Source organism: Hemiscyllium ocellatum, chromosome 25 (genome assembly GCF_020745735.1).
Source record: "Hemiscyllium ocellatum isolate sHemOce1 chromosome 25, sHemOce1.pat.X.cur, whole genome shotgun sequence".
NCBI classification, from domain to species: Eukaryota; Metazoa; Chordata; class Chondrichthyes; order Orectolobiformes; family Hemiscylliidae; genus Hemiscyllium; species Hemiscyllium ocellatum.
The window spans coordinates 50,004,512-50,025,022 of NC_083425.1; the positions used below are offsets into that span (position 1 = coordinate 50,004,512).

General features: G+C 41.1%; 1 protein-coding gene across 1 annotated transcript in view; it reads left to right on the forward strand.

Annotated features, from left to right (window-relative positions):
• Positions 1–19,329, forward strand: part of fdxr (ferredoxin reductase) — a 31,190-nt gene extending 11,861 nt beyond the window's left edge. The window contains exons 8-12 of the mRNA XM_060844313.1: positions 439–523; positions 8,786–8,985; positions 9,840–10,011; positions 14,121–14,294; positions 16,669–19,329. Coding sequence (XP_060700296.1) covers positions 439–523; positions 8,786–8,985; positions 9,840–10,011; positions 14,121–14,294; positions 16,669–16,799 — 762 coding nt within the window. The 3' untranslated portion in view covers positions 16,800–19,329. The remainder of the gene's footprint in view (positions 1–438; positions 524–8,785; positions 8,986–9,839; positions 10,012–14,120; positions 14,295–16,668) is intronic.
• The last annotated feature ends 1,182 nt before the right edge of the window (positions 19,330–20,511 follow it).

The following is a 20,511-nucleotide window of genomic DNA, read 5'->3' on the forward strand; positions in this document are numbered from 1 at the left end:
TTTGTATGTTGGATCTTTTTAAAATTATTAATGCCCCATATTTATAACTGTGCTCTTAAACAAGAGCATTCTTAAATTGGGAACCCCTGTGTAGATAGCAAATCATTTGAGGCCCCATGACGCATCCTTGTGGCACTCCACCATTGCATCTTTCCAACCTGAAAAAGACCCATTAGTCGCGACTCTCTCTCCTGTGTTAACCAATCCTATGCTAGCACATTACCTCCATTTCCAGAAACTCTTATCTTGTGCAATAACTTCCCATGTGGCACCTTATCAAATGTCCTCAGGAAATTCAAAAATGTTCTATCTTTCACTTCCTGCTTAATAATTCTCATTCATCATTAACTATATGCTGTTTTAATCCTCAAAAGGACTCTTGATAGAGTGCTCTATGAGCTGAAAATAAAGTTGTTGCATTCTTTTATTTCTCTTAAGGAATTGCGCGAGATGATTAATTTGCCTGATACTCGTCCATTGCTCAATCCCAGTGACTTCATGGGGCTCAAACAGGCTGTTAAAGGTAAAACTACAGTATTTTATGTTGTAACTCCTTTGACTATCTCCTTCCATCCCTAACTTTTTTTAAGCTTTCAAAGCATTTTGTTAAGTTGAAGTGTGGATAAAATTTTACCTTTCTCAAGTACACTTTTGCCCAGAATTAAAAATAATATTTTCAGGATTTAAGTTTGAGTTTGGGATTCCCAAGGAAACCCAAACACATCAATAGAAAGTGGGCTACACCACCAGTGCTTCATTTGGAGGCTCATTGCCAATGTTACCTAGTATGGTGACAAAACTTGTTAAAACAAACCTTCCAGCTCAGCCAGCAGACCCTCAACCTGAGCAACAAATCTTCTCAAAACTCGAGAATATTTCCAGTAAAAGATGACTTATCTTCGCAGCACTATTTTTGTGTGGTCCATGAGATTTTCTCACGCTGAAATTATTTGGTTTTGGTTATTAAATAATTTTAAACAGGGTTCACTGTATTTGATATGAAGGCTAGATTGCTTAGTTTCTGTTGTGTTGTGATTTTCTGTCGTGTGCTGCTGTATAGTTGCTCCAAGTGAAAATCTCCCTGCCAAGTGTTGAAGTTTGCTGTACTAATTCTTCATGAGGAGAAAGGAGAATTCACCTTTTGTGGGTATTTTAATTTTGAGAAATGTGCAGGCCAAGTGAAAAGGTTCAGCAGAGGTTCTTTAATGCCCAGGAATCCCTAAAACACTTGTATTAAACCACTCAATTTTGCATGACACACTTGCAACATCTGTTCATTTGATTCATTGAGCCTTAAAATCCTTGAATTTTGACCCTTTGTCCTAAACTCCTTAACTTTAAGCAATATTTTCAAGGTCTATAAACTGAATCAGTTTGTTTGTTAACATTGTTACCAGATCAAAAAAAATCAGATGGAAACTAAACAACCTGCACTAAAATTGTAATAAGGAAAAGTTCATTGGTAGGAGTCTGTGTGCACTTGAGTGTGCTAGGTGTGTCTAATTCCTTTGATTATACATTAATTAATGTTAGGTATATGTACATAATATCATCCCATGCAATACTGTCAATGGTTGAATGAAACTTTGCAGTAATAATGCCAGCAAACAATGACCAAAAAATGTGAACACTCCAGCCAAACAATACATTCTTGCTGCACAGGATAACGTGCATACAAAGAACAGTACTGCAGAAGAACAGGATAGATGTTAAATTTGAGAGGGTGCAGAAAGGATTTACAAGGATATTTCCAGGACTGGAAAGTTTTAGCTCTAGGGAGAAGCTGAATAGGCGGGGACTTTTATTTTCTCCCCTGGAGCGTCGGATGTTGAGGAGTGACTTTTTTTTAGAGGTTTATGAAAATCATGAGAGGCATGGACAGGATGAATAGCCAAAGTCTGTTTACTAGATGGATAGCTTATGCCTGAAGTGTTGACTCTCCTTAGAGGCTGCCTGACCTGCTGTGCTTTCCCAACACCACACTTTTCAACTTTGACTCCCCATCATCTGCAGTCCTCACTTTCTGCTAGGATGGGGGTGTCCAAAATGGGGGGGTGGGGGCATAGGTTTAAGGTGAGGGAAAAGGACCTAAAAGGACCTAAGGGGTAACTTTTTCAGACAGAGGGTGATGCATACATGGAACGAGCTGTCAGAGGAAGTGGTGGAGGCTGGTATAAGTACAGCATTTAAAATGCACGTGGATGGGTACATGAATAGGAAGGGTTTGGGGGAAATGGACCAAATGTTGGCAAATGGGACTGGATCAAATTGAGATGTCTGGTTGGCAAGGATGAGTTGGACTGAAGGGTTTGTTTCCATGCTGTATGAATCTGACTGCGCTGACACATGATGCCTTTCAAAACTAAAAACCTTTCCTACCTGTGTGCAGTCCATATCCCTCTATTATTTGCTTATTAATATATCTGGAAGAAAGTGAGGACTGCAGATGCTGGAGATCAGAGTAGAGAGTGTGGTGCTGGAAAAACCCAACTGGTCAGGCAGAATCCAAGGAGTAGGAGAATCGATGCTTCGGGCATAAGATCTGTCAAGCTGCCTCTTAAATGTTGTTATTGTATCTGCTTTGACCAATTATAATCAACCTGCCTGGTTTAAATTTAAGCAAAGATTAGCTATTATTAGAAAGCTGAAAGTAGTGACCAATTAACTGCCAGTCATTATTTCATTGGTTCATTCTCTATGACACTGCCTTTACCAGTCACAGGCCACTTGGTAACCAGTTAGCATGCTCTGTGCATATTGTATAAAATGTTCTCCTTTCATGCTAGTGTTTCTTTTAAGTATCATGATGAGTGCAGCATGCCAAACCACAAAATGGTTTTTAGCAAAATTTCAAGTCCTGGTTATGTAGTTGTCAACAGGTTTAACCTATGCTTAAGAATAAACCGCCCTTTTCGTAAATAGCGCTTGGGAAATCTTGGTGTGAATACCGGTCTTGTGCAATATCAACTCATGGCTCAGCTGAACCACAGAGAATATACATCGTGAACTAACTATTAACCTGTTCTCTGCCTGGGAGGATACAGATGTGTGCATGTTTGAAGTGAATAGTTAACTGCAGTTTGGACATTTCTGGTTCTTTGCATATTATTAAATGTAAGGGCACCCTACTGTTTGAATATTTGTGTCAAGTTTCCAAATTCATTGATTTTCATCCAGGTTTGTCTCTGCTTAATTTCTTAAACATAATAGATGTGTTGTTTCAATCAGAAGTTAGTCAATGCTCCTAAAATTTGTAGTTAATTGAACGGAAAGGAGACTGCCATGTAGCTTGAGTGAGAGATGGCTCTGGATTCAATTTCATTTGGTGTAAATGCTTTCGCAATTGAAACACAGGACCTGCTGGAGGTGTATGTCGGTATGCTTCGGGCAGGTGCCATGAGTGAATCATGAGGAAAGGCATCATCACCCTCATCTACAAGCGGAAGGGGGAGAGGGAGGAACTCAAAAATTGGAGACCAATCTCACTGTTGAATGCGGATTACAAAATTCTGTCAAAGGTAATCGCCAACCGGGTCAGGTCTGCTCTGGGGTTGGTGATTCACCCTGACCAAACCTGTGCTATGCCGGGCAGGAAGATCGCTGACAGTCTCGCACCCCTCAGTGATATGATCGCCTACATGCAGGACAGAGGGTTGGACACCTGCCTGATCACCCTGGACCAGGAGAAAGCCTTTGACAGGATATCACACAGTTATGAGATGTTCTCTCCAAAATGGGCTTTGGGAAGGGAATCTGCAATTGGATCAGACTGCTCTACACTAACATTGTCAGTGCAGTCTCAATCAATGGGTGGGAATCAGATAGTTTCCCAGTCAGATCTGGAGTCAGGCAGGGCTGCCCTCTCTCTCTCCTGCCTTGTTTGTGTGCTGCATAGAGCCATAGGCCGAGTCCATCAGGAAGGATACGAGCCTGAGAGGGGTGACTATTCCTGGCAGCGGGGGTCTGCAGGTTAAGGTCTCCCTGTACATGGATGACGTCGCCGTTTTCTGCTCCGATCTGCTGTCCATGCGCAGACTCATATGCATATGTGACCAGTTCGAACGGGCCTCGGGGGCCAAGGTAAACCGAGGCAAGAGCGAGGCCATGCTCTTCGGGAACTGGGCCGACCAATCCTTGATCCCCTTCACTGTCAGGGCCAACCACCTGAAGGTGCTGGGTATTTGGTTCATGGGGGGCTGGGGCATGCGCCAAGTCTTGGGAGGAGCGTATCAGCAAAGTGATGCAGAAACTGGGCAGATGGAAGCTACGGTCACTCTCCATCGCGGGAAAAAAACCTGGTCATCAGTGAGGCACTGTCATTGCTGTTATATGTGGCACAGGTCTGGCCTATTCCCAGAACCTGTGCTGCTGCAGTCACCCGGGCCATCTTCCAGTTTATATGAAGATCAAAGATGGACCAGGTCTGAAGGGACTCGCTGTACAAAGATCTGGGCAACAGGGGAAAGAATACACCCGATGCCACCCTCACCCTGATGGCCACCTTTATGTGGCTGCATCAAGCTGTGCAGGCATCCCCGGTACGCAAATACCTAGTGTCAATATGTACTGAGGTTCTACCTGTCCCCGGTGTTGCGAAAGATGGACCTGGCCTCGCTGCCGCGGAACGCTCCGAGTAGTTGGACCGTTCCATATCACCTGTCCTTCGTGGAGAAGTTTATGAAGAAAAACACCTTTTTGACCACAAGTCCATCAGGAAGTGGTCAGCACGTAGTGTCCTCGAGACCCTTCGGGAAAAGGAGAGGGCGGATCCTGTCGAGCGGTTCCCTGAGCAGACTGTCAAAGCCATTTGGCAGAATGCCTCATCGCCAGAACTTTCCAACAAGCACCAAGACATGGCTTGGCTGGTGGTGAAAAGGGCTCTGCCTGTGAGATCCTTTTATGCATGCCCAGACTCTCAGCCTCACCGCACGCTGCCCTCGAAGCGGCTGCGGGGGGGACGAGACTGTCACACTCCTCCTTCTGGAATGTGCCTATGCAGAGGAAGTCTGGAGAAGAATGCAGTGGTGTTTGTCGAGGTTCGTCCCGAGCAGTGCCGTGACGTGGGACTCCGTGCTCTATGGTCTGTTCCCCGGGATGCACACCGAGACCAACATCAACTGTGCCTGGAGGATCATCAACTCGGTGAAGGACGCTCTCTGGGTGGTCCAAAACCTGTTGATCTTCCAGCTGAAGGAGTTGACTCCGACTGAGTGTTGCAGACTGGCACATTCCAAGGTCCAGGACTACGTGTTGAGGGACGTGCTGGAGCTTGGGGCAGCTGCCGCCAAGGCGCGGTGGGGAAAGACCACCGTGTAACATCTGCCTGCCTAGAGAAGAACAGGGAGCCCATGCAGTCATTTGGGCTTTGCTGACTCCTCAGCTAAAAAAATGTAATTGTACTGACCTGTAAATAGGAACGATTATTCTGTTTCGGTAGGCAAAGAAATGGAATATTTACATATGTATAGCATGTCCACTTGTATAGATCATCAAAGTATTTTATGAATAAAGTATATTTTTGAAATTTAAAAAAAAACCCAGAAGCAGCTGGACATCTGATGCAATATGGGTTGGGTCATGAAATCAGTAGTGTCAATTCTTCTATGTAGGAACAGGAGTAGGCCATTCAGCCCCTTGAGTCTGTTTCACCATTTATTGAGGTTATAGCAACTCCATATACAGGTGCCTGTTTTTGGTCCATATACCTCAATTTGTTTAACAAATGCATCTATTTTTAGAATTAAAACTAACAACTGGGCATCCACTGCCATTTGTGGAAGATGGTTCCAAGCATCTACCACCCTCTTGTGGGGAGAAGCGCTTCCTAACATCTCTCCTTCAAGTCTGAGAATTGGAGCCAGATCACTGGCCCCAGGTCTAGGATCTCCACCCAGTTTATCTACCTGTCTTTTTCTGTTAAAGTCTTGAAGACTTTAATCAGATCATCCCTTAACCTGTCTTAATTCTGGAGAAAAAGGGCTTAATTTGTATAATCGCTCTTCACCGCTTAATCTTTGAAGTCCAGATAGCATTCTTGTAAACCTACAACGTAATCTCTCCAACGTCATTCTATCCTTCCCAAAGTGTGGTGCCCTGATCTGGAGTCCAATAGGATTTTGAGTAACTGCAGCATAACTTCTGCATCTTTGTACTCTGTCCTTTTAGGTTTAAAGGCCAGCGTTCTATTAGCTTTCTTAGCTTATTTTCTGTACCTGTTTGTGACATTTTAAAGATCTATGCACCTGAGATCCCAAGTCTGTTTGGACATCCACTGTATTTAACTTCAAACTATCTAGAAAATACCCTGATCTATCCTTTTCTGGTCCAAAATGGATACCCTGACACATGTTTAATTTGATTTCTGTTTGCCACGATTTTGCTCATTCTTTTAATCTATCAATATCTCTGAAATTTTTATATTATCACTTACTCTGTCCAGAATGCTGCCTAACTGTGTGTCTTCAGCAAATTTGGACTTGCTATGCTATTATCCAAGTCGCAAAAAAAATGTAAACAATTAAGGCCCTAACACAAATCTATTGGACACCATTGGCCACATCTGCCCATTTGAGTACCTCTATGCCTACTTTCTGTCACCTGCACTTAACCAATTTTCCCAGCCTTGTTAGTAATTTTCACTCCTTCCTGTGAGCATCCACCTTATGTGGGACTTCTATCAAATGCTTCCTGGCATTCCATAAAAACAACATCTGTAGGCATTCCCCTGTCCACTGCTTCAGTGACCGCTTCAAAAAAAAATTCACTTGAGCTTGTCAGGCTTGAATGTATTATGAATCCATGTTGGCTGTCCCTGAAAGTTTAAGATAAGCAGTTTCCCCATTTTTGTTTTGTGAACTCCAAACAGTTTCCCCATTGCGCAGTCTTTGCAAGCACATGTTATGAAGCACATTTGGAGCATCACAGACAAAAGATTAGTGAAGAAGAAGTGGTGAAAAGAAAATGTCACAGAGTAGGAGAAATTTCAGAACTTAAACAGGTTTCAGATGAGATAAATGCATTATGTCAGCAAGCAATCTTAGCAAAAAGGCTGAGCATTCTGACAAATTAACATTTGCCAGTCATTCAAACTGCTTAAGGAAAACCCCCAAGAGGAATCAACAGAAGTTAGACATGTCAGAGCAAGAGCTAAATGACAAACTGCCAAGAACTGCAAAAGTAATCTCTCTTGATAGAGTTGTGCTGAGTTTATTGCAAAGGAGCTGAAGTCTTCTGTTTAACAATTTACTGTCTGGCGTAATATTAGTTGTTGGAATGAAATGTTGTAATAACTCGAGACATTTGTATGGCACTGAAGGTTTAATCTACAGTAAACAAGGGTAATCCAAATGGCATGATAAGAAACACCAGCTGTGTTAAGTGGCGGGTAGATATACATGCAAGACGAAGATAGATGAAGCAATGTACGTCACTGGAATAAGCATTTAAACATTGCTTAAACATTTGTTCACCATAATCCTTTGAAATTGAGGACATTTATATAAACAGGATACTTGTTAAATTGTAACATCGGACTTCATTGGCATTTTGTATTTGATGTTTTTGAAGTATTCAGGTTTGTACTAATTGTAAAAGTGGCCAGGAGTAGTTTCCAAGCATTTCGAAAAGCCTCTGCTTGTAAGGAGAGCGTTGGCCATTTCAAGCACATGGGTATGTTTTCTGATTGTTCAAGGGATCTTTAAGTTGAAAGTGGAACTGTGCGTTTTCTAGAAGATTCTGGGATGGCTGAATACATTCACTTCATGTTGTGTGATTATGCCTTAAGGAATGTCCCTGAAAATGGTTGGGGGAGGAAAAAAAAACAGTCCTTTGAATTTAAACAGTGATGTGTTACAAAACTTGGCTTGGTAGGATGTAGAATAGAACATGTAGAAATTGTACCTTTTTTAATCAATGCCACCAAACCAGACTTTCCTCACTAGCTGTTATGGGACTGTGTGCAAATGGGCTGCTGTTTGCTGATGTATCAGTGACTATACTTCAAATGTAACTTGACATGCTTTGGTATGTTCTAAAGATGCTTCTGTAAATTCAAGTTCTCTCATTCCAATGTTATTTACTTGTAGTAGCCAACTAATGTAGTAAGCCAGCAAACTTAAGAACTAACAGACAGAAACCCAACTTCACAGATTGGTGAGAAGCTCCTCATAGATTCTGAAGACTTCTGATGTTAATTTGAAAATCTGTGCCTTGGGTTGATAATCCTACATGTGCTATGAAATTCTTTCAAGTCTGTGTCAAGTGCTCATTTTAATTTGATGCAAAGAATTCGATTTAAAATGATCTTCTGTTTGGGAGACCCGGTTACAAATCTAGCATCTCTTGTTTTTCACTATTGGTATTTTTGGCACTTGATCTGGGTAATGCTTTCTATAGGATCTTTTGTAACCTGCAAGACTCCTCGTAAGCTCTCCTCTTTTTAGAAACTAAGCGAAGGTGTGGAGGGGAGGTGATGGCCCGGTGGTATTGTTGCAAGACTGGTAATCTCGAAATGCAGATGATATTCTGGGGACCTGAGTTTGAATTCTGCCATGGTAGATGGATTGTGAATTCAATAAAAAAAAATCTGCATTTAAAACCATTACTTTAATAAATTGATTCAATAAAAATCTGGTGACTCCAGATCCAAAGCAATATGGTTAAATCTGAACAGCCTTAACTGCTCGTAAATGGGGAACAAATACTGACTTTGCCAGCAATACCCATATCGATAAAATACTAAGGAAAAAAGTTTCATTTTTAAATTCTCCCTTCTGTTACTTTCTAGACCTGCCAAGACCAAGGAAACGGCTAACTGAGCTCATGATAAAAACTGCACTTGAAAAGCCTTCTGGGAAAGAAGTTGAACGCCAAGCTGCAGCCACCAAGGAATGGGGTCTTCGGTTTCTACGGAGCCCCTTGGAGATAATACCAAGTAATGATGGCAAACGGGTAGCTGGGATTCGACTGTCTGTTAACAAAGTGGAGGTAGGCCTGGCTAGTGTTGTGTGCCACATCTAGGATTACCAATACCCTTACTTTTATTAGGTGTGAGGCAAATGTTTAAAGATTACGTGGTCTATTGCAGTTTGAGGGTAGAATAAGTGAAAATAAATGCCAGATCTTGTGAATTTGTAAATAGGTGATGCTTGCTCTGCACTGTCTCCACTATCTTTCAGTTTTGGTCTCTTTACATCCTTGATGCTCACCATTTCTTTGACTGGTCCACAAGCTTCTGAATTCCCCAAACTGTCTGCACCCCTCTATATTACTTTCCTTTATTTAAAATGCTTATTAGGACTGCTGTCTTTCACCAAACTTTTTGGTGACTTGTCCTCACAAGAATATAAGAAATAGAAACAGGAACAGGCCATCTGGCTCTTGCACTCGCATCTGTGCTTTCAATAAAATAGATCACGAATTAAAAGAGAAACAATAATCCTTGGGATATGAAGGTTACATTTGCTGGGCCAGTGTTTTTTGTTGTCCATTCTTAATACCTCTTGAGATGAATGATAGTGAACTGCTTTCTCTGCTTTGCCTTCAAAGTATTATCTCTAGATGTCTTAGTAGCCAAAATGTTTTCCTAATGTATCTTAGTGTCAAGTATAAATTGATAGCACTTCTGAAAATTACCATGACTACTTTGCTTTTTAAATATGCAATATCAATTTTAAGTTGAAATATCAATTGTTCACTTAAATACTTGTTTGATAACCAGACCATTAATGTTACAATTTAAGAGTTCTTTATTCTGCACCATCAATGCTGGAGGACAAAACCTCTCTGAGCTTCCACATGTTCAATTTGACGACTGGAGAATCTTCCTTTTTTTTCCTGAGGGTTTAGGAGAGTCTGCAAAGTTCGTTCAAACGGAAGACGTTGAAGATCTGGAGTGTGGATTAGTGCTGAGCAGCATCGGCTATAAAAGCTATCCCATTGACCCTTCCGTTCCATTTGATCATCGACTAGGAATTATCCCAAATAATTTGGGACGGGTTCTTCATGCATCAGGTTAGTTGCAAAGAGGATCGATGAGGGCAGAGCAGTAGATGTGATCTATATGGACTTCAGTAAGGCATTTGACAAGGTTCCCCATAGAGACTGGTTAGATCTGATGGAACGCTAGCCATTTGGATACCGAACTGGCTCAAAGGTAAGAGACAGAGGGTGGTGGTGGAGAGTTGTTTTTCAGACTGGAGGCTGTGACCAGTGGAGTGCCACGAGGATCAGTGCTGGGTCCACTGCTTTTTGTCATTTATATAAATTATTTGGATGTGAGCGTAAGAAGTACAATTAGTAAGTTTGCAGATGACACCAAAATTGGAGGCGTAGAGGACAGCGAAGAAGGTTACTTCAGATTACAACGGGATCTTGATCAGCTGGGCCAATGGGCTGAGGAGTGGCAGATTGAGTTTAATTCAGATAAATACGAGGTGCTACATTTTGGGAAAGCAAATCTTAGCAGGACTTGTACACTTGATGGTAAGGCCCTAGGGAGTGTTGCTGAACAAAGAGACCTTGGAGTGCAGGTTCATAGCTCCTTGAAAGTGGAGTCACAGGTAGATAGGATAGTGAAGAAGCACTTTGGTATGCTTTCTTTTATTGGTCAGTGTATGGAGTATAGGTGTTGGGAGGTCATGTTGTGGCTGTACAGGACATTGGTTAGGCCACTTTTGGAATATTGCGTGCAATTCTGGTCTCATTACTATCAGAAAGTTATTGTGAAAACAGGGAAGGGTTCAGAAAAGATTTACAAGGATGTTGCCAGGGTTGGAGGATTTGAGCTATAGGGAGAGGCTGAACAGGATGGGGCTGTTTTCCCTGGAGCGTCGGAGGCTGAGAGGTGACCTTATAGAAGTTTATAATATCATGAGGGGCATGGATAGGGTAGGGTAAATAAATGGGGTGGGGGTGTCCAGAACTAGAGGGCATAGGTTTAGGGTGAAAGGCGAAAGATATAGAAGAGACCTTTGGGGAAATTTTTTACGCAGAAGGTGGTGTGTGTATGGAACGGGCAGCCCGAGGAAGTGGTGGAGGCTGGTACAATTGCAACATTTAAAAGGCATTTGGATGGGTATATGAATAAGCAGGGTTTGGAGGGATATGGGCCGGGTGCTGGCAGGTGGGACTAGATTAGGTTGGGATATCTGGTCGGCATGGATGAGTTGGAGCTAAGGGTCTGTTTCCATGCTGTACATGTCTATGAAGAAAGAAATACTCGACTGACGTTTCGGGAATGGACATGTTGTCAGGATTAGAGTTCTAACAGGAGATCTTCTCATGAAACATCAGCTTACTGCTCAAAGATGCAGACATTTCAACATTTATTGTTCCATCATCTCAAGCATGGACCAATTTCATGGCATTGTATTGAGCTGCTTTAGAAGTTGTAAGCAAGTTTTTGTGTTGAGTAAGTACTTTCACAGTATCTTTATAACAAAGAAAGTACTTTGAATGATGACATTATTTATTGCACAAAATGGATAATGCTGCACATTATAATTAATACTGTGGTTCCCCCATTCTGCCCCAATTCTGAACAGCTTGAAATTAGTTAAAGCTCTGTGCTCCCCTCTTGTGTTTGTGCTCACTTATGGTTTACACTGAAGAAGTTCCACTTCAGAATCTTGTAGGTTTGTTCTGTAAGGGAAAATCATATCCTGAAGGATTTGCTAGAATTTCTCTAGGTTAAAGATCCAATTGTAACATACAAATCCAAGGTCTCTTTTGTAATCTGAGACCTGTAAGGTCAGAATTTTTTAAATATTCATGTCCCTTGTTGCCAATTTGCAACTGTGGGATGCAGGAATTGGTTTTTTTTAGTAACTCTGATTGAAGACCACTGCACTAGCAGCAAAATGAAAAATTCATCTTTACTATTTGTAATGAATAGGTTTGAACTGTTGACTTTGAACTGTTGTGGAAGTTACACAAGTATTTTCTGCTGTGATTGGTTTGCAATATTAGACACTGTAAAAATTTTAAGACCTTAATATTGGAAGGTGGTGTACTGATCCTTTTCACATACTCCCTGACTAAAATGTAGGAAAAAAAGTAGGCCATTGAGTCTGCACTGCCATTGAATGAGATCATGGCTGACCTGATGATCCTCAACTCTGCTTTCCTGCTTTGTTTCCTCCCATAACCCTGATTCCCATACAAATTCAAGGCTGTGATCGACAGATTGTTGATAAACTTAATGACCCAGCTTCAATAACCCTTTGCAGTAAGGACTTTTCTCCAGATTCACCACCCTGTCAGAATAAATTCCTCTTCTATATTTTAAATGGACAACTCCATATTCTAAGGTTATACCCTTGGGCTCTCCTGCAGGGAGGAATGACCTCTCTGCATGCACCCTGTCACATCCCTTAGGAATATTGTATGTTTCAATAAGGTTGCTCTTTGCTGTTCAATGAGTAGAAGCTCCAGTCTCTCCCTATCTGAGATCCGTCTAGTAAACCTTTTTCAGGACTGCCTCTAATGGTGTTGAATAAACCGGGTTCAACATCTGTTGAAAGTTGAAAATCAAGGACATTTGTGTTGAAAATCTAAGTAGCAGAAAGCATTTCAGGAAGAATGCAGCTCCAATGTTTCTTTTTCGTTCTGATGTTACTTAAGCTTTGTAATGCTGTGTATATTAGCATAGTAATTAGTCATAGAGATGTACAGCTGTCCATGCCGACCAGATATCCCAACCCAATCTAGTCCCACCTGCCAGCCCATATCCCTGCAAACACTTCCTATTCATATACCCATCCAAATGTCTCTTAAATGTTGCAATTGTACCAGCCTCCACCACATCCTGTAGCAGGTCATTCCATACACGTACCACCCTCTGCGTGGAAAAAGTTGCCCATTGGGTCTTTTTTATATCTTTCCCCTCTCACCCTAAACCTATGCCCTCTAGTTCTAGACTCCCCCACCACAGTGAAAAGACTTTGTCTATTTATCCTATCCATGCCCCTCTAATTTTGTAAACCTCTATAAGGTCACCCCTCAGCCTCCGACACTCCAGGGAAAACAGCCCCAGCCTGTTCAGCCTCCCCCTGTAGCTCAGATCCTCCAACCCTGACAACGTCCTTGTAAATCTTTTCTGAACCCTTTCAAGTTTCACAACATCTTTCCGATAGTAAGGAGACCCGAATTGCAATATTCCAACAGTGGCCTCACAAATGTCCTGTACAGCCGCAACATGACCTCCCAACTCCTGTACTCGATACTCTGGCCAATAAAGGAAAGCATACCAAATGCCTTCACTATCCTATCTACCCGCGACTCCACTTTTAAGGAGCTATGAACCTGCACCTCAAGGTCTCTTTGTTCAGCAACACTCGCTAGGACCTTACCATTAAGTGTATAAGTCTTGCTAAGATTTGCTTTCCCAAAATGCAGCGCCTCACATTTATCTGAATTAAGCTCCATTTGCCACTTCTCAGCCCATTGGCCCATCTGGTCTAGATCCTGTTGTAATCTGAAGTAACCCTGTTGTGTTACTGAACTGAACAATGCAGAGGTTTTTCACAATTCGCATCCTGCCTATATTAAAGTTTGAACTTAAAGCAGGGGTTGAAAAGCTGAATTAGTACAGGTAGCCATGAAGATGTTGCATTTTTATTTCAAGCCTGTCAGTCTCACTCTTTTTCAAGTAATTCAGCTGCCATCATCTAGCTTGTATGTGACTTCAGCCCAGAGAGCTGTTGGTGATTGACTCTTAACTGCTTCCTGAAGTAACCTAGTGGACCATTTGATTGTATTAAGGAGGCAGTCCAACACCTTGGCACACTGGCATCATCAGCAATTCCCATTTCCTGAGTAACTTACTGCAAAGTTTGTACTGGGTCCCCTGGGAGGTGTTATGGCTTTTGTCAGCAGGTTGCTAATTATGTTCAACATTACTAATTCACTGCTAGTTTAAGAGTGCCAGTTGGGTAGTTTTAAAGAAGGAAATAGACCAGGAATTTGGGGGAAATCCTCTAATTCAAGTGTTTTGTTGTTTTGTTTTCAGGCAGTGAAAGAAGCCTGGAAATTAAATAATATGTTTGAAAATAGTATGAAGCAATTCTAATCATTGGGCATTAGATAAATTAGTGTTAACTAACTATCTTTACCCTTCCCAGGTCTTTACTGCAGTGGCTGGGTAAAAAGGGGACCGACTGGAGTCATTGTAACGACAATGCATGATGGCTTTGAAACAGCTGAGACTGTGCTGGGGGATGTACGATCAGGATTACTGGATGTGTCTGCTTCAAAAGGAGGATCTAAAGTAATCGAGGCTTTACTTAAACAACGAGGTTTGTAGTTTAAAACTCTTTCGCAGTGAATTGAGAAACTACAAAGGAAATTCTTCAAATTCAATTGTCCCTAATCTGTGGAAAATCTTCTCTGCAATTTTATTTTCTTGGGTTGGGGGTTATGTCTCAATTTTACCTCTGCACTTCAGGGCAGGAAAAGATCAATTTGGTTTAGGTTATTTGTGGTTCTTTGGAAACAAAGTGTGGGTGCGTCACCTAGAGATGGGAACAGAAAAGCTGTAATGTTTGCAGAACACTGTGCTTCTGAAGGCACAGTTGGCCAGAGTTGATGCATAATATTAAAGTAGTATTCTGCTTTTAATCATAAGGTTGTGGTAGACGGGATATATGATCTACACGTTACGAATAGACCATATTTCACCTCTGAACTGTTTGACCAGTTGTTCAGATTATGGCTGGTCTGATTACTCCACATTCCCTTAATCTTCCACCCACTTACTTACCAAGAATCTAATGTACATCTGCCTTGAATATATTCAGAGCCTGCATTTCGAGAAAGAGAGTTCCAAAGACTCATGACCTTCTAAGGATAAGGAATGCACTTCTATCTTAAATTGACAGCCCCAGACATTTTGTTTTTTAAAAAAAAATCCTTGTATGCTCCCATCCAAGGGAATGTCTTTCCATGTCCCCAAAGTTCAGACCCCTCAGGATGTTGTATGGGAGATCAAGTCACCTCTTGCTTTTTTGTAATTCCAGCATTACAAGCCTAATCTGTGCAACACTTCCTCAAATGGCAACCCACCCTATTCCAGTTTTAATCGAGTAAACATTTTCTGAATTGCTGTCAACAGGTCCATCCTTAAATGAGGAGACTGATACTGCACACAGCCTTTCAGCTATGATCTCCTCAGTGTCCCATTTAACTGAATCATAATACCCTTGCTTTTGTTTTCAATTCTCCTCACAATAAGGTGATAACAACATTCAATCAGTCTTTTCTATTTTCTTTTGATAGCTGACACCTAGATTCCTCTGAATCTCAGAACTCTAATTGCTTGCCATTTAGGTAATATATTTCCTTTTATTACTCTTCCTGCAAAAATGCACTACTTCACATTCTCCCACATTATAATGCCATTACTGCCCAATCATTGCCTACTCTTTTAACCTGCCTGTATCCCTCTGCAAGTGTACTCTTCGAGCTCATGTTCCTGACTCTCTTTGCATTATCAGCAAATTTAGCAACCATACCTTCGGTCTCTTCATCCATGTCATGGAGGTAACTTGCAAACTGTTGAGGCTCCAGCAGCTATCCCTGTGGCTCATGACTCATTATACCACTCTTTGGTTTCCAAGCCAGGTATGTAGGCCACACTCAGCACAGACATTCTTTCAACTGTTTACGTACACTGAGCAGTCTGCCTGTTACAATTAGATGACTTAATGTGGAAACAAGCTCTTCAGCCCAACAAGTCCACACCGACCTGCCGAAGCGCAACCCACCCATACCCCTACATTTACCCCTTACCTAACACTATGGGCAATTTAGCATGGCCAATTCACCTAACCCGCACATCTTTGGACTGTGGGAGGAAACCCACGTAGACACGGGGAGAACGTGCAAACTCCACACGGTCGCCTGAGGCGGGAATTGAACCCAGGTCTCTGGTGCTGTGAGGCAAGAGTGCTAGCCACTGTGCCACCCAAATCTGCCATGCTCCAGGCTTAACATGATGTCCAACATTAAATGAGCTTCTGCAAATGGACAACATTTGCTAAACCAACTTAATATTATGCTGACTACCAGTTTTTAAGGTTATCATTTTAGGCTTGCAGTGTTGCTCGCTTCTCTGGCTAGAAGCCATGTATATTTATTTTCAAGGCTCTGTCCTTTGTAAACTGAAGTTTGGGGTCTGCTTTTCCCTGGTGCACCCGTATGGCAATGCCTTGACCAATAAGAGTTGATTGACTGACTTGATTTTGAAGTTTAAAAAGCCTGCCAGTTAACTGTTTCCTGATGGATTCTCCATTCTCTTAAGTCCACTTTCCATACAGTTGGCACCCACTCTTCATGCAGTCTAACTTGTAGGTACCTTTTGAGATTTTATCTTGCAATTCTGTCTTCATTGAATCCAAGACAAAACAATTCAGCCTATTTTTGTTTCAGCAACATTTATAAAACCTTTACTAGAACGACTTGTGCTATCTGTGAGATGCAATAATGTTGAAAATTGGAATCGTCTTTTGCATAAATGTGAATGCATTTTACTTTAGTATATTATTCTTAGACTTAAGAGCATGAAACTCCATTCTTTTGTTTTCTGTGTGTAGACTACTATAAGAGGCTAAGCCTTTTAGAAAGACTGTTGTGAATATCTGCATATAACCGGTCTTAACGTCTGATTTTTAGGTATTCGCCCAGTTACATTTTCTGAGTGGGAAAAGATTGACAATGTTGAAGTGGCACGTGGTGAGCAAGCTGGAAAGCCCAGAGAGAAACTGCTTGATGTTCAACAGATGATTGAAGTGGCCAGTCAATGAACATGCTGCTCCACGATGATTTCTGTACTTGATCAAATGTTGTAGAAATCGGATATGTTCTCTGTCTGACCCTATTCTCCATCTAATTTAATGCAGATCAGCTCCTCGGTTTGCGATTTTAAAGAGGCAGAATCGTTGAGATTATCATGAGTAAAGATGCCCAATTGGTTTTTCATGGGTCATTCTTGAAATTAAAGCCTGTTGTTCCTTTCACTGTGAATCAATACCCAACTGATCCTTAAACTTAAGTCAAGATTTTTCTTTTGAAACTGATCATTCCCTGTGTGAAGAGTTTAAATTTAGGACTGGCAGTGAGTTTCATCAGTATAGAACTATGCCTACTTCTACTTTAATGTTTAACTTAAAGTATTATCCCTACTTTGCTTTTAGTAATTGATTGTTTTAATCTTCAATCTTTCAAAAGGTCTCTGCTTTGGGTGTGAGGATAAAACAAAGAATTGCCGTTGTATTGTAGAACATGACCTCAAAAAGCAGCAACAAAGCATCCTGGACAGCCAGTTTATTATTAAATCTGGTCATTTTAGTTTCATGTGACTTGTCCATAATATGGCATCTTGCACTAGAATCTGCACTGCTTCAGCAATTCGAATGCTATCCTTGTGTTTTGGTGTGTAAGCATGGGCACATTGTTTAAAGTATAAGCACTATTATTTCAGCTTGACATCCTCTGACCTCCTTTTGATTTAACGGCATTGTTCAGTGTTCAATTTGTTGTTTACTGGTCTGTAGTAAATGGGCATATTGGTTACAAAATTTGCTAACAGCCTTTTAATTTTACTTGTAGCTATTCTGACAGATAGACAATGTATTAACTTGTTCCTTCATTTGTACCTCCCATTTCAATCCATCTGACACGTTTAAATCCCCCAAATTTTTATCCAACTTGTTGCTGGATCTTGGCTTCGTCATCAGACTTGGTGCCATCTCCGTTTTTAATCCAATTTTATTTAAGCTAATGTTGTAAGTAAGGGACCGTACAGATCACAATGCAGGTTCACTCTTCCCCAACTCTGTTCTCCTGCTTCAAATGAACACTACTGCCAGGCAGCTCTGAAAAAGGTGCATTTATGTCTTTAGTTATCTGCCTTGTCATCATCTACCCCTTCTCACACCAATCCAATCCTTACTGCAGCTTTTGTCCGTATAACCACGGATTATGGCAGTCTTTCCACCTCATTAACTAATCTTTTTAATACAAACCTTCAGATTTCCTCTATTACAGCCAATTGTTTAATGATTGCTGAGTTTTCCCTTCCATTCCCTTAATCAGAAGAGTGTTTCAAGTTTGGAAGACTTTATGTGCAGTAGTATTCCCTGATATCCATTCTAGCCTTGGGCATTTTTGTGCCCAACTTGCTCCATCTTTTGTCCTGTTTCGGTATGAACTGATCACTTAAAGTGCAAGTGATCTTGCACTTTAAGGCCTTTTACAGTTTTCCTCCAGTTTTGGTGAGCAAATTTTTATCCATTTGTGACTGTTTCTGTTGTAGCATCCTGTCATTTTTAACTCCCTTTCTCCCCCCCCCCCCCCAACTTAACCAGAGGTGAATCCTGGAAATCGAAGTGCTTCCACCTTCTATTGTACATAGGGAGTGGAATCATGAGAAACTGCAACAGCTCACAGGATTTGATGTGATAGATAAATGGATGAGCTGTGGTGAGCGAATAGTATTTGCACGGATGTTTCTATTAACTCACCAGAACTGAACTAACCTGTCTCGGACTGGCTGAGAATATTTACCAAGCAAGTAATTGAAAGTAATTTTCATATCTTGTATTTACTTTGCATGGCAATTGCAAACGCCTAGTTTAAAGCAGGGAAGACATTGTCTTGAAAATTATTGTTTTAAAAATTCCTGTTTTGATGCAGTTTAGTTTCATTAATCGGATTTGCCGGCTGAATTTAGGAATTAAATATTCCTATATCTTCTGGTAAAGAGATGGCGCAATGAAGTTGCCTTGTTCCTGCCCCTTCAGTATTACACAATTTAGAATAAAGGTTATCCTGCCTGCATTAGGGAGACAAACAGCAATTTGTTTGCATAAAGCTGTAGCAGTTGTAAGCATCTGATTTATGTAAAGTTGGAATGTAGTTTCTCTAAAACTTTGTATTGCAGCAACTGTACTCAAAATTGGCAGTTGTTTGATTAGCAAGTTCCAGGTCAGTGCTCTGACTCATAAGCTTTAACATTGGCCTCTGTAGGTTTCCTGCACCCTTGGGAGCTGATCTTAAAATCCACCAAGTTAGCGTTGAGGTGGTTAGTTGTACCATCAACTTGAACTGGGAACTATTGGAGCAAGTGTCCCTCTTGAGGCCAGTATGGAAACAATTTTAACATGTCTTCACCAGTTAATAATTGTTCCAATTAACCCAAAAGCAACAAACATTAGGTTTTTGAGAATAAAGGCAGCTTTTTTCAGTCAGTAATATAACTAAAGGTTAGACTTTTGAAAGCCAACAGTATGGATATGACTAGTTCAGTGAACACATTGTACAAAATGAATTTTGTTTTTTAAAAGTTGGGTTTTTGTATGTAATTTTCAACTTTTAGGTTTGGTTGGAATAATTGGCAAAACATTTTTGTGGTTTGTTCCTCCATTCTCGAGTGTGTTCATAATATGTAAAACAGCTAAAGTGTAAATAATTTCTCATGTGTTCCTGGTCTGTCCTGCTCAAAACTATAAAACAAAATCAATTCATAATTATGCACTTTGTTTCACAGCTTGTTTCTGCAAAAGTGGCCAAGTCCCCACTTCTGTTTTTTGTTCCCAAACAATAGAACATTGAGATCCCTGCCCCCCCCCAAACAAAAGCTGAGCAGGCCCACACAGCTGGGGATTGCTCTTTCATTGAGCTAGATTTCAGTGTAGCTCTGAGTTCAATCTGTTGGACATGAGTTTGTCTGCTGACTACTGTGTGGAGTAAATAGTTTTTGATACTTCTTACTGGATGTGTGCACTGTTGGCATCTATTCACTTCAGCATCAACTTGTCAGTCTAGTCCAAAATGCCTGATGTGACCTTCGTTTCTCACTGGTGCAGTGATTGAGACGAAAGTCTTCTCAAGATGTGGTTGCAACTCGGTGAAGGGTCTTTTCATCTTTATTGGTTATACTTAGTGTTCAACAGAGACATTGGATGCCTTAAATGGTCCACCGCTGATCATCATTGTTCAGGCTCATTGCCAGTTTCTGTAAGTTTCAGATTAGAGAGATGTTACTAACTTCAATAGATTTTATTTCCCAGCTGTTTTTAAAAAAAAATGCAGTTGGACCATGTGGCTCTGCCAGACCTTCAAGTGCAAGTTTGGAAAAAGTTTAGACACAGTGGGTCAATCTCTCGGTACGGTTTGAGCAGTAACAAAGCTAATTGGAACAATAAAGATTTTGACACACTGGCCAACCTGAACATATGTTTTCAAAGAAAAATAAAATGCTTTATTGGCCTTTAGTGGTGATTAGGATTCTGCTGACTTTTTTTTCAGGGGAAACTAGGTTTCTAATGTCAAAGTATTACTGTCAAAATGTTTAGTTGTGGCAGGCTACTAATCCATCTAATTTTGAGGGTGAAACATTAGAAAAGAGATTTGTTGATTAAAGTGCTGTGAAACGTAGACTGGGAATGTAGGTGACTCTCATTTCTCATTCCACCCCACAGTTGATTCTTGAGCATATCCCAGGTTTGACAGGCA